Source organism: Falco rusticolus, chromosome 11, assembly GCF_015220075.1.
Source record: "Falco rusticolus isolate bFalRus1 chromosome 11, bFalRus1.pri, whole genome shotgun sequence".
Taxonomy (NCBI): domain Eukaryota; kingdom Metazoa; phylum Chordata; class Aves; order Falconiformes; family Falconidae; genus Falco; species Falco rusticolus.
The window spans coordinates 6,661,679-6,675,552 of NC_051197.1; the positions used below are offsets into that span (position 1 = coordinate 6,661,679).

Genomic DNA, 13,874 nt, shown 5'->3' on the forward strand with positions numbered 1-13,874 from the left:
GTCAGATATTTTGGAGCATCTTTTAGGCTGTTCCCTGACGGCTTGAATTCTGATTACTTATCTTCAGTAAGTCAGTATGATATTAGTTCCACTGATCTTGTTGGCTTTGCTTTCATGTGCAGCAGGTAACGCTGGGGAAAAGCAGAAAAGGTGGAGTCATTATGGATTCTGAAAGAAGTGAAAACAAACACCCACCACAGAGCACTTTGAAGAGCACAGGAAACCCTGCAGCACAGTTCTGCCATAACAGCCACCTCATCCCCACAAGCTTTATCTTTCTGAGTGGAAAATTTGCATGGCAATACAGACAAGCTTGTGTGAGAGGTGCAGGCTAAGCCTCAGCTACAGGCAACTAAGAGTGCTTTCCAGCAAAAGAAAAAGACAACTGGGAAATGCACAGTGCTGGACAGAAAATCTTGATGGATTCCAGTTCCCTGATCTACCCAGTCTTGAGGGAAATAATCACTCTACGTAAGCATTAGTCTCTGTCCCTGTGTACTCAGTCCATATTTGAGTTTTATGAATCAGCTGTAGAACGGGCGAGGTTTGCAGTGGTATTTAGGTGCTGGAAGCTGCTGCTAGGTAGATAGTACATTTTTTCCAGATGCCCAGAGAGAGGAGATACTTAGTCCCAATAGAAGTCAGGCAGGTCTTTCCTACTAGGAGAAGTATGATACTAGATGCATATCGCTGTGTTCTGAAATGATTTTGAAGGTTTGATCCTTGTTTTGTTTAGCTCATGCTGCCAGACCCCTTGTTCTAAACACTGCAGCTCCTAGGCTGGACTAAGTAAAATCTAAGTTAATCAAAGTTGATTAGTAAAGTGGTCATTAGGAAATACAAAGCAGATACACTCCCTCGTATTCCCACACCTCTCATATCAGATCCACACACTTATCTACATGTCTTCCTTATACATATGTTCAAGGCACAAGGAGATACCTCATCTGGACATGTCTGGGATTTTGCTTCCTTATTATGCAAATAATGTAGGATGTAGCAAAGTTGATCGTTTTCAACTGTGAGCTCAGCGCTGCAACTCCTTATTAAAGAATAGTTCATCTTTCCTGAAGCATGAGAAGGTTCTTGTCTGTAGTAAGTTTTTTACAAATTGAGGCTGCTTTGTATTGCAAAGGAAAATCTGTTTCGCCTGGTTTCTTCTTCAGCTTATTTGTCATATGGTAGAATTGCTTATGTAGAGTGCAAAGAAGAGAACAGGAGCTCTGGTGCTCAGGGAAGAGCATGTAGATGACCTTAATTTTGCAGATCCCCAAGGTATCAATCAAATAAAATGCAAAGGTTTTGCAGCAAAAACCATGGCATACAAGACTAACATATCAATTGAACCAAGGTGAACAATCAAACTGTTATTAGATAGTTTTTCCTATGAAGTGCTAAAAAGCTAAGGCGCTGCCGCTGAAAAAACAGGGAAGTCAGAGAGGGAAAACATGCACACACATCTATGTGTATTTCAGATGGTGGAACTGGAATATTTTATTCACAGCACATGCTAGTAATTGCTATTTTACAGCACTCCAAACTGCATTAGGGTTTGCATTGATAGATTTGCACATTGATAGCTTTGCACTGATATCCTCTCAAAGCTGCATTTCCCCCAAAAGCTAATACTGAAAAGGAGAGACTTGCTGAGCTGTGCTAATACATAGCTCTGCAAACTCAGATGCTGACATTCATATGACCCATTGATGATCTTATTGGCTAAAGTGCCATGTTAAGAGATTGAGTGTCGATTTGATAGAGCCAGAAGATGAAACCACATGTCCAGGCTTTGATACTTGTACTTGACAGCTGGATTCATATCCCATCACAAAATCTCTCTAAAGATATCAGTGTCTCCCAGTGAAGCAAAAACCCCCAAAAGACAAGGGCAGAATCTTCATATGAGAGGAGAAGGGTGAAGCAAAGACGATAAAATATTTTGCCTGGCTAACATACAGATGCAGAATAATTAGATTTGAATTCAGAACGACACCTCTAAATCCAGGATTGAATGACCAGGTATTTTGCAGGCTGACTTCTTCCATCCCAGCCTGTCAGAAAGGCTGAAGCAGACGGGCAGGTGTATGGTCATACCTACCACTGCAGGTACAGTAGCTATGAGGCAAAACCTGAATTTGTGTTGACTTGTATTTACTAACCCTTCCCCACCTGGCAGGGTTCCTCTGCTGAATGTAACAGGAATATTTTTTATTTCCTCTGAGACATGATTTAAGGCTTCTGCAGAATTCAGAACAGCTGTGCAATGTGAAAAAGACAAGGGACTGTACAAAATGCAAGGAAAAGGCAGAGTAAGTGAAATTAAAGCTAAGTGGAGTGACAGTGGGTAATATAAGGAAATAAAAGCATGACCCTTGCTAAGGCTGCAAGCAAGAGCTTATTAAGTTCTACAGATGTTTTCCCTTGTATTCAGTGGTCTTTTAACCAACTCCGTATCTGAGATTAGGATCAATAGAACTTCTTTTTACCAGTTCCCCAGTGTATAAACACTACTGGTACTAAGAACCAGAAATGGAGGACATCATAATGTTGTTCCACTCACAGAGGACTGCTCTGCACCACTGTGGAGAGCTCATCAGTCTACTCAAGGTGATTTGTAAAGAGATTTTGTGTGGTGTCAGCCTAGCTGTGTCAGGGAACAGAAGGACAGAGTGAATTATTGAAACAAACAGGCAAAATTTGCATGAAGATCTAACTTAACTACCCAGTTAGGATTTGTTATATGGCAGATATGCAAAACTGAAATAGAATCTGGAAGAATACTAATAAATTGATAAAATAAGGATTTTTTGATGGGCACTATGGATCCTCATATCCTCTACCTTATCCCACGTACCAGATTAATCTATCTTCCTGTGAAAGAGCCACAGAGAATAAATTGAGAGATGCAGAAACTGCCAAGATAGGACTTGTCAACTTATGTGAAGGGGCTTTCTGATTGATTGAAGATTTTTAGCAAAACCAGCACATGCTTTCCTGCCCTTGCCCAGGACAGCTTCTGTAGAAGGAACTATTAAAGACAAAGATGATGCCTGATTATTTTCAAATGGAGAAATACTTTTATTAAAGGGGGCATATAGTTCACAGGCAATGTTATGACTTAATTTTTATATGCCTCATGAAACTCATAAATAGTAGTTTATCGCAGCAAGTAAAGAACTGCACTAGGGAAATCTTCTGCAAAATAAAGCAACCAAACCAAAACAAAAAATTGCAGTGTTGTATAGCAGCTCCTACAGGGTACTGTCACTGTGGTTATAGTCAGACAGATGGGACTGCAAAACACCTAGAGCTTGACTTGCACATTTAATGTTCCTCTGCTCCAACACAACAGCAATCTTGGGGCCGAGCCATCTCAGGGCATCCATGGCACTGGCTATGAGAAGAGACATTGAGTGACAGGGAGGCATTTGCTGCAGAAGTTCCCAGCATGGTTCTAGCCAGTCACCCCTGGGGAAATAGGCACTCTTACTGTAAGAATAAACTTGCTAGATTGCAGTTGCTAGTACTAGCCCCTTTTCACCAGCCTTTCCTTAAAACAAAAATGACAGGCAGGCAGCCTGGCTCTGTATTAGAAATTAGTATGGCTGAGGAAAGAATGTTTTCTAGAAATTAAAGGGAAGAATAACTAGAAAAGCTAGTCACCAGTCTTGACTATGCTTTTGGCCACCAAAACAGCTGAATGTCCTATATTAAGTTCTTTCTGTAGTAGTTATAGACAACAGAGAAAGAGAGAGAGAAGAACTGAAAAGTCATTCCAGTTGTGATACAATGATAAGCTGATAAATCAGTCCATGAGGAGCAGAACCACAGATGTACAATGCAAAACTGTATATGCTACAGTGCATCTGAAATTACATTATTAGAGAGTAAATTTGGCCATGTTCTGCACAGCAGAGCCTGAAACAGTCAAAAATCTGTTGTAATTATTCTCTGTTTTAGGAGTAGCATTAAACATTTTGATGTGAGATTTAACAAGCAGTATTCTGTGAAGGAAAAAGATCCTTCAGTAGTGTGCTATCTGGGGAAGAAAGTTAATAGACAGTTCATAAGTCATGTGGCAAAGGCACAAGTGGCTTACATACATACATACACCTTTTAATTCAGTGCCTCTCTCTGCTCATTTCTGGTGTGACCTTCAAAAAGCCATGACAGGTTGCTCTGAGAAACCTGTCTTTGACTAGCTGTCGCAATTCCTCCTGGATGTGCTCACATTTACTCCTATCTGCCTCATCTGAGAAGACTGAATTCTCTGAGGTTGGAGCAGTCACAGTGTCTACATACTTCGCTTCCCATGGTAGGCCCTGATCTCAGCAGGGGCTTGACGTGTCACTGATAATGAAAACTGTAGCCACTACCTTTGGGGAGTGTATGTGGGAATGGTCTGACCTCGTTTCATCCCAAGGCAGGGGTGATATTCAGTACTTTTCTTAAATGCCTATGATCGAGAGGCAAGTGGTAACATGAATTTACTTTCCTTTGGAGAGAAGCCTTGATTTTTCTCTTCTCACAAGAAGCATTTTTAACAAAATACAGACTCCTCAATCATGTGTGTCACAAGCTGCTGCAAAAACTGCTAGGACTTCAGTTTCCAGGAAAAAGAGGCTGCTTTTACTGAGGCAGACTTAGGTGCACAGGAATTTCCAGGGACTCGTGTCTTTCCTCCTGCATTTTGCAGCCTCTTTTCACTACTTTATTGTAAGTTTGGACTGACAGTCCACTGGAGTAGTCTGGGGAGAGTTTGTCTGCACGCAGTCTTTTTATCTGAAAGACCATCATGTCAGCACATCATTTGCAAATGTTAGTGCAACAGGAATTACTTGAAAGGTGTTCATCAGTATGCATACAGCAGCTGCTGTGCACAAATATGTATGAAATTTTGATCACTGGTATTGAAATGGTGATCCTGAATATAAATTAGGAGGCTTCTAAATGTATAAAATTTCAGTTAAATGGGAACCAAGTAAATACTGCATTTTAAAATTATAGACATCTTCCATTTTAAAAAGGGAAATCTGATGTTAGTTCTTTCTTCAGGCTAGCTAAAGACCTTTAGGGGATGTAAAAAAAATAATCCTTAAAATAGTACACACGTTTAAATTTGAAAAATAATTGCCTAGGCATAAGCAAGACTTTTATCATGCATGTGAAGCTTTTAAATCTTTAGATGCTGTTGAGATATGAAAGATAGTACACAAAAATGCTTACCTGTGCAATACCTTTCTATTATCTGCTCAGGGAATAAGTTCTCAAATAAATTGATTATCCTAAACAAACAAAAAACCCCTCTAAACAGAGATAGAGTGTACTGTATCTGGTTCCAGCTACCACTTGTGAGGAGTTTGCCTTTACATCATGCTTACTATGGCAGCTCTCTGAAAACCATTAAATCATTGGTCATCTTCTTCCCCTAACATTAAAGAAGAAGAAAGAATTCTTATCATTAGAGATGTAGAAAAGCCAACTTCAAATTTTCTTCAACTCCCTTTGCACAGGAGCTGAAATCCACCTTCCTTTTGTGTTGTCAGCTGTAATCGTGTGAGCAGCAGTTCATACAGTCAATCCAGAACCTCACATAGGAAAGACAGCGGTAATTTTTTCTTGCTTTACCAGTCCTTGTCTAGCAAACCCTATTTAATTACCTGTCTCTCTAACAGAGGCTTTTAATTCAACCTGCGAGAAACACCTTGCATCAACAGTGCAATCTTTCAAGTTTGTAAACAGTACATTTATTTATGGTTTTGAGGCAAAGGTTTTCTATCATCAAAATACCAAGAATTACCTAGCAAGATCCCAGTGCTTCTCCTTGTTTAGGAGCTGTTACTGCCTTCACGCCAAATTGCACTTGAGGAGCAAATCTGCTATGTGATAGGACTTGCTGTGTGTTCAGTCATGTTCTGTAGCTTCTGTGCATTTTCCTTGTACAAGAAACACATGGTATGTTAGTACTGCACATGTTCAAATCACCATGATGTAAATATTTAATTAGTTATCTGTTTGTCTTCAGCCAGTCTATGCTTAAGACATCAAATAGGTATGCTTTAATTTTGGAAAAAAATGAATGCAATGAATAGTAAAGGAAATAATGGGAAAGGATATAAAAAAATCAAAAATCATTTGGGAATAACAGTTCAGAAGGCAGCACATTACTGGTAGACTATTATCTCAGTCTCCAAAATAGCATTGGTACAAGATGCATCTGTGTAATAGAGCCACTATCTTTGTGGTGAAACATTACAGTGTAGCATTACTTGCAGTATATTAGGCATGCTGTACAGCATTCTGTCCTGCTGCTGTATGTTTTGGATTGTGTACAAGCTGGACTTCTCCAGAATGTCAGGACGGGAACACAAACACTAATAAATCCAACAACTGTAGTTATCCTGTTTTCCCTCAGATACAGTCCATGGATCTATGGAGGACAATCCTCTGCTTTTAGCCATATTCCATATTCCATCCTGGAAGAAGGAGGAGTGAATGCATTTTCATGCTCTGCTGGGTCCACACTTTCCTCTTATATTGCATATTACTGTTGTCACCCACTTGTGTTTTCTCTGACTTTCTGCAAACTCGTTGGGTCCTGAGCATATTGTTTGGTGCTCACACATCATGCCATATGTGCTGCCACATGCGTGTATTGCACACTAGGCAATGTGTGTTTTGTTTTCTGATACCTCCAACGTGCCCCTGTTTTAGCATTTAACTGTGAAATTGCAGCAAAAGGAGGCTCCTCGTTTTTGGTTGCCTCAGAAATCTAGTTGTATAGGTTTAATCAATAAAGGTAGTCAATCAATGACTTGACAACTCTCTGTCAACAGTTTTGACATGACAATTATTTTTGAACCATATGGAGATGAGTGAAATTAGTGCTATCTTATGTATCTTCGACTGTCCTCCCAAATCACCTTCATCAGATTTCTGCATAGCTGTCCACACCAGTTATATTGGAGACTGTGTTTTTGGCCTGACATCATCTCCCATTTTATCCCCACCACAGCAAGTTACAAACTATGATCCTGACAAACATTCTGCCCTCACTGCAAGTACAAATACGGCACCTGAGTTTCCTCCTTATTCATTGGTATAAGTGGAGCAACTCCACTGAAATCGATGAAATTATGTGACTGCAAAAGTTGTGCAATATGATAAGTGGTTTGAGAGCACTGCAAAAAACAAAAAGCAAGTTTTTCTTAACTTGATACACCTGCTTAACCTCATGCCCTGCTGTATACTAATGCATGGCTTTGCCTTTCAATCAGGATTGTTATGTACAGTGTAATTTCCAAACAGAAGTCCTTCTTAAATGACACGTAAATGAATTTTCAAATTTATTAATTCTGTTTTATGACAGACTTTTATTTCTGGCATGAACTAGACTTCAAATAAAACTTTACCTGAGGCTCTGAGGATTTAACAAGTAGCAGGTTGGTTTTTTTTGTGTATAAGACTTCTACAAATCAATGAGGCTGAGTTCTGATCTGGAGTGTCTGGTCTTTGTGATATTTAATTTCCCGGTATTTTATGACATATTTCCTCTTCCTAGTTGGAGTATGTGATTAGAGGAAAACACATTTTGAGTGGGTGAAAATCATCCCCCTAAGAGACAAGTACTTACAAGCACAAATCCTACTCATGCCCTATTGAAAATTAAGAACACTGCAGACACTTTGTGCTAGCCATAGGAAAGTCATCTGATACATGCTTCTGTGTGGGTTTTTTTTTCTTTAATGATGATAATATTTATGCAAACAGTAAGCATATATATGAAGAGAAGGCTTGGAAAAAAACCCCCCAGCATTTCAGTGGAATGGCATTTCCAATTGCATCTAATATAGTTAATGTTGTACTGATAAAATGCAGGTCTTGCTGATTACAATACATATCCTTTACTTCATTTCCTTTGCAGGCAGCAAGAAAGCTATCATTCAGATTTTTCTCTTAGTCTACATCTGTCTTAGGCAGTATTCTCAGTGTATAGTACCGTAACAGCATCATGTAAGTTGATGGCTTAATGCCTGATCCTGTTGTTCAAGCCATTTCAGTGAGCAGAAGGGTTCCACAAAATTTGAGAGTTGCGTGAACATCTGAAACTCTTAAGTTAAAGAGGGAAAGCTGCTGATCAGCTGCAAAAGCAATCAATTAATTTTATACCCTTTCCCTCTTCTTGCTTACCACAGTGCAAGAGTGAAGTTGCAGACTGAACAATGATACAGGCAAAAGAAATATTCATGTACAAAGCGAAGTCATGCATCTTTTCAAAGGTGCTAAGATGGAAATCTAAAAACCAATAAAGTAATGGATTCACCATCTCCAGTGAGTTGGCATCTATTCACTTACAGTAAACTGCACTTCTGTGCAAAGACCTATGCACTGTTTCAGTATCATTTGAGCTCAGTATTGCCCCTTTCAGTGGGAATATATGTGTTCTTTAGTACACTTATTTTCATTCAAATTTATAATTCACTGACTCGTCTCACTGGTCACAATCATCTTCTTTCTATCTAGGCATCAGAACTGTTCCTTACTCATATGACAATCCTGTTAACTGAATCTTTTCTGCAGTAATTGAAGAAAATAACTTGTTGTTATTGTAGTTGATGTGGGCATAAAGAGAAGCTTGACTTGAAATACAACATGGAAAGCTGGGAATGGAGACCTAGAATTTTGCCACTGATGGGTAACTTGATGAAACTGCTCAGTGGATTTTTGTATTTGTTTGTATCCCTGTCACTCTAAATCAAAATTGACAATGGTAAATGTACAGACTCATATTTTGTTTTTTCTTTAATTCACATATATTATAAAGTTAGTTACTAATCCTGTATGTCACACCGATTTTAGAGAATGTTAAAACAAGAACAAACTTTGTGATGCATAAAATTGTAAAGTAGAAACAGTTCAATAGAATAAAGCAATGATTATTGCAATGTACAAACATGAAAGCTGCCCTGAGGAGGTCCCTTAAACACATCGTTATAAGAAATGCTTACAAATTGGGTTTTTCCATGTCACTAAAGTCTACTGCTACAAAATACTCCATCACTCAAAGCAAAACTGGAAAGATGCCTCTGGCAGAGTGGAATCACTCAAAAGCATAGGGATAGATCATGCCCAGCCTGTGAAAGACAACAAAAGAAACATTTCTGTGTCCATTCTGGGTCACTCCTGTTTTCCTGTTGGGCAGCAGTTCCAAAACTCTTATTTATTTTCATTAGACCTGCTCCCACTGTAAATTCTGTCTTTAGTCATACATGTAAATTTAATTCCATATTTGAGAAGTAGATCTGGTGGTTCTGTCTTTGTTCATTGCTTTAAGAGTACAGTTGCTAAGGTCTTGCCTGGTTGGTGCTCGTTTTTTCTCCAATGTTGTGGTCATACAAACACGTGTGTGTATGTGTAAGAAAGAGAGCAAGAGCAGAAATGGGGAAGAAGAAAAGAAATAAATGTTAGTCCTTTCTTCAGAATACATTCTCAGAGATGCCTGGATATCTTCAATTTTATTTTTCAGAACTATAACTCCTTTCTCCGGAGTTTTTACCCTGCTTTACAAGCAGGGGAATGTTATCTTCCCTTTCAGAGAGACAGAAAAATTTACACACAGTTTATGCCCAAAGTTATCCAACAATTTCTGTTTCATGTTTTGTTTGTGTTTTTTTTTAAATTGTGTTATTCATCAAATATATTCCTTCATCTAATTCATATCTCTCAAAATGTCTACCTACAAAATACCTATTTTTGCATGGGTTGAGCTTTTTTTGGCCTTAAAATGTCATTCCTTTGGTGCAGAGACTGAGTCTTTTGCAAAAAAGCACCCAGGTGAACTGCCAAGTCAAGACTGAGGGAGGCTTTGAGAATAATAATAATTAGCTATACTTGCTCCTGGATTTGTATTTTAATCTATAAATTCTCCTATTTTGCAAGTTCTAGGGAAGTTTAGTTATAATTTTTGCTTTTCTACTGCAGCATTAATTTATCACAAAGTGATATTTTAAAGCAGGTCAGTAAAACTTTGATCTCAATTTTTTAAATATAGCTGTCTTTTGCCTGACATCCAGTAACTTAAAGAGTATATGATTTACAGACCGTGCATGCTCAGCACTTCCTGAAAGCAAAGTCCCTGTCTTGTCTTTCATGTTCAAAAAGAGAAGCATCCCAAAACATCAGACACATTTTGGAAGTCAAAGTGAATCTTCGCTATAGCATATTTGGTGTCACTGACTGATTTACTTTTTTCTCTGTGTGTTTGGGCATAAGATTACTAAATCTCTCTTGTAGCCTATGTATGTGGAGTAGAATAGATGATCCTTGAAAAATAATTCTTATGTTTGTGTTCATTATTTTCAAAACCTCAAGCTATTTAGGTCTCTGAAAATAACCATTCAGCAGCATTAGAGGTTCTTCATGAGGCAAGTCTGTTCCATTACACTGAAGCACCCAGCCTGAAGGAAGATGACTGATCAAATTGTCATCTGCATCTTTCAGACTTCACACCTGCTTGGAGTCAAGACAGTTTTCCATTCATAGACTTTCTCCCCTCATCATGTTGGCCAAAGCAATTCTTAGTAGTACTGAGCTGAAACAGCAGGTAATTCATACTTGTAAATAAAGGACCAGCTTCTACTGATGCAGATGCATGCAAAACAACACAGTTGTTACACTGAAACCTTTTCACTGCTAATACAGACTGAAAGGCAGAGTCTTACTTCCTGCCATAACATGCATTTACTCATCCCTTTATCACCACAGAGCAGAAGTGGTTTTCACCTGTCACAAAACTACTGGAACTCGTCTTCGTGCCACTAGCATAAGGGTTTCTTTGAAAATTTCATGGGAGAGCCATTTGCGTGCAGTACATTGTGGACATGCTCCAAATGCTGCTGCACCAGAGGCATACAAATGTAGAAATCTTATAAAATAGGGTTTGTCGTGGCTAGTCCTTGAGAGGCGGCATATTGGAAAGAGAAAAATAAATGTATTAATTGAGACCATAGCCATTCATCCCTTATGAGAAGCGTGTCATCTGCCCTCCATTGGTAGTGCTAGTCAATGCCAACTTTAGAGAGACCTTCACATGAAGAAATCTCTGAAGAGACAAGTGGGAATGTACACGGACTTAAGGATTGATATGGAGCGGCTGCAACATTTGCAAATAAAATTTCTAAGACCTTTGATTCAGGAGATGCAGATGTTCATACTGGGGTATTTATGGCTTAGTTTATGTCTAGTAAATAATGAAGTGGCAACAATGGGCAAAAAAAAGGGAAGGTCTTTCCTGACACAGAAAGAACTTGCATAACCATATTACAAGATCCATACAAATGCAGGGATTAATGAACAGCAAGGCATGTAGATGAAGGGCATAATGTATATTTTCAGCATCTCACTTTTTTTGCTATCACAGATCCTGTAGGTAGCAGAAATAACCAGCAGTATGATTCATCATTTTACTGTATAGTATATCCTTTGCTTTTATCATCTTTCACTGATGTGATATATAAAACTTGGTGATTTCTGGATATTTTGTTTTCTATTCAGTAAAATATGTTTACTGCGGTCTCAAGGTATGTGCAACTTATAAACAACAATTAAAACATAAGGAACTGGCATAGCAGTTCAAAATATATCTCCCCAGATGGCAGGGAAGACAAATGTTTGTGTTCTTATCAGTTATCTAACTGGCATAAAAATATTTTGAATCTTTCATTGTCTGTTCCCTGCCTATTTGAGGACAAATTCAGTATGGAAGTGCATTGGTTGTTCCCCTCTAGGAACTAAGATTCTGAGACTGAAAAGGAGACACTTTTACTTCTTCATCAGAAGAGAAAGGATGTGCACATGGGTTGAGAATAGATCTCTGAGTCAGGAATCTTGCACTATTTCCTGTGGAATATGCTTCAGTTTAGGAGATCAGAAAAGGTAGTTGAAAAAACGTATTATTAGGAAGCTTAAATTTGCCATACATGGAGCCACATCCCTATGTCAAACAGGGCTATTCAAGTTGAAAATGTTAATAACTTCATTAATGATTTCAATGAGGTGTTAGAGAACATTATGATTAAATTTTCAGATTAACACCAGAATTGAAGGGCTGCAAGCATTTTGGAAGATAGGATTAGTATTCAAAGCAGTGTTTATAAATTAGAGAGGTGAACTGAAAAAATGTGAAGACAACTTGGTAAGAACAAGGGCAACACAGGTAGGAATGATCGCTACAACATCAGGAAAACAGAATGACTGGCTAGAGAGAGTTCTGCGGAAAGGAGTCTAGGGGACTTCAGCAGATCATAAATTGGACTTCAGTCAACAGTGTTGTACTATTGTGCAGATAGCAAACACTTGAGCTGTCCGAACTGAAGCACAGCACGTAAGTGCTCCATGTTTCCTTCACCTCAACAATTTGACCCATTTGGCACATCGCACTTTGAGAAAGACTTGGACCAACTAGTCCTCAACAATGGTAGCCAGAGGATCAGAGGTCAAAAAAACCATGGCTTTGAGGTTGAAGAAGTTGGGATAGTCCAAGGATGTCAGGGTTGGTGGGGGTGGGGGAAAGAGAAAAAAAAATTACCATGTAGTAATAAGAAACTTCTTCTTACATCTGTATTCTGTCAGTAGTGTTCTGTTATCATTGGACTTCTAAGGAAATATCTCTGGACAGTGCATTTAGCTTTTTTACTCGCCTACAGTATAAAAATATTTATATCCATTTTCTTGGATAAACAGATAGGAGGATGTCAAAGAAGTCCCATTTTTCTAGGCCAGTTTGACAGAAATAATTCAAATATTGCTGTTTATTGTTACCTAATATGACTTTAAAGTTGAAATGCAATAGAAATGACTGACTTTGTGATGGAAATACTGGAGTTTGAATTAGACTTTTTATTTAGCTGCTCTTAATAAAAGAGATTTCCCATACTTACTTTCAAGTATGTAGCTCAGCAGGAACAGGAAAATTATTAATGTTGTTAGTATATGACTTGTTAGCATTTCACACTTATTTTAACTGTTTATTTTATGGTGTGCTTAGATCTTTCTGGGATCCACATCAACTAGGACATTAGTGATTTTTCTTTTTCTTGTCTTTTCCAGAAGAGGATGGAATTGGGAGTGTTTTACAGGCATCAAAGTGGTAGATGAGCAAATCATGCTATGGACATTAGCACTTAATTCTCCCCTTTTAACAAACAAAAACATTTATTTTCCTTGGTTTTGTCTCAAAACTAAGTACAGTATGAAAACAAAAGCAAAAAAAAGAAGGGAACACTGCTGTTATGAGCCTCTGTTACTTTGCTGATGCTAATTTTCAGATTAAGATAAAAGGCGTTTTTTTTGGTAAGAGATCATGCCATTCTGCAGACATAGGTGGACTCTTTCTGAGAGCATCATAGTAATTTTGCCCTTGACCATTTGTATCAAAATAGACATGTGGAAACATCTATGATTGTGCGGCTATGTAATTTTAAAATTATTTTAATGAAGTGATATGTAGTTCATTTAACTATTTTTCAAACATCAACTGTTTCACCAATAAATCTCTGAAACTTACCTATCATTTGAAGTATCAGCCCAAGCAATGTAGAAGGGCTTTAGAGACAGCTTGTGGCTGTCCATGTCTATTGATGATCCTCAGCCTCTTCTGCATTCACTCATGTCACAGGTATTTTTCCAGCAGGTATTGTTTTCCTTTATCTGATGAGCACTGGATTTATGTCCAGGGTATATAGAGTTGACTTGTCTACACAAAGATAGACAGTGCCTTATATTGATAAACTAGTAATTTATTTTCAAGGTTAGTTATTAGGGGCATAGCTAACACTTCTGGTTAGGATATTTTATTAAGATCTGAATCAAAGTTT

General features: G+C 38.2%; 1 protein-coding gene across 1 annotated transcript in view; it reads right to left on the reverse strand.

Moving 5' to 3' along the window:
* DMRTB1 (DMRT like family B with proline rich C-terminal 1) overlaps window positions 1–13,629 on the reverse strand; it is a 42,651-nt gene extending 29,022 nt beyond the window's left edge. The window contains 1 exon segment of the mRNA XM_037404382.1: window positions 13,565–13,629. Coding sequence (XP_037260279.1) covers window positions 13,565–13,629 — 65 coding nt within the window.
* Between the last annotated feature and the right edge of the window lie 245 nt (window positions 13,630–13,874).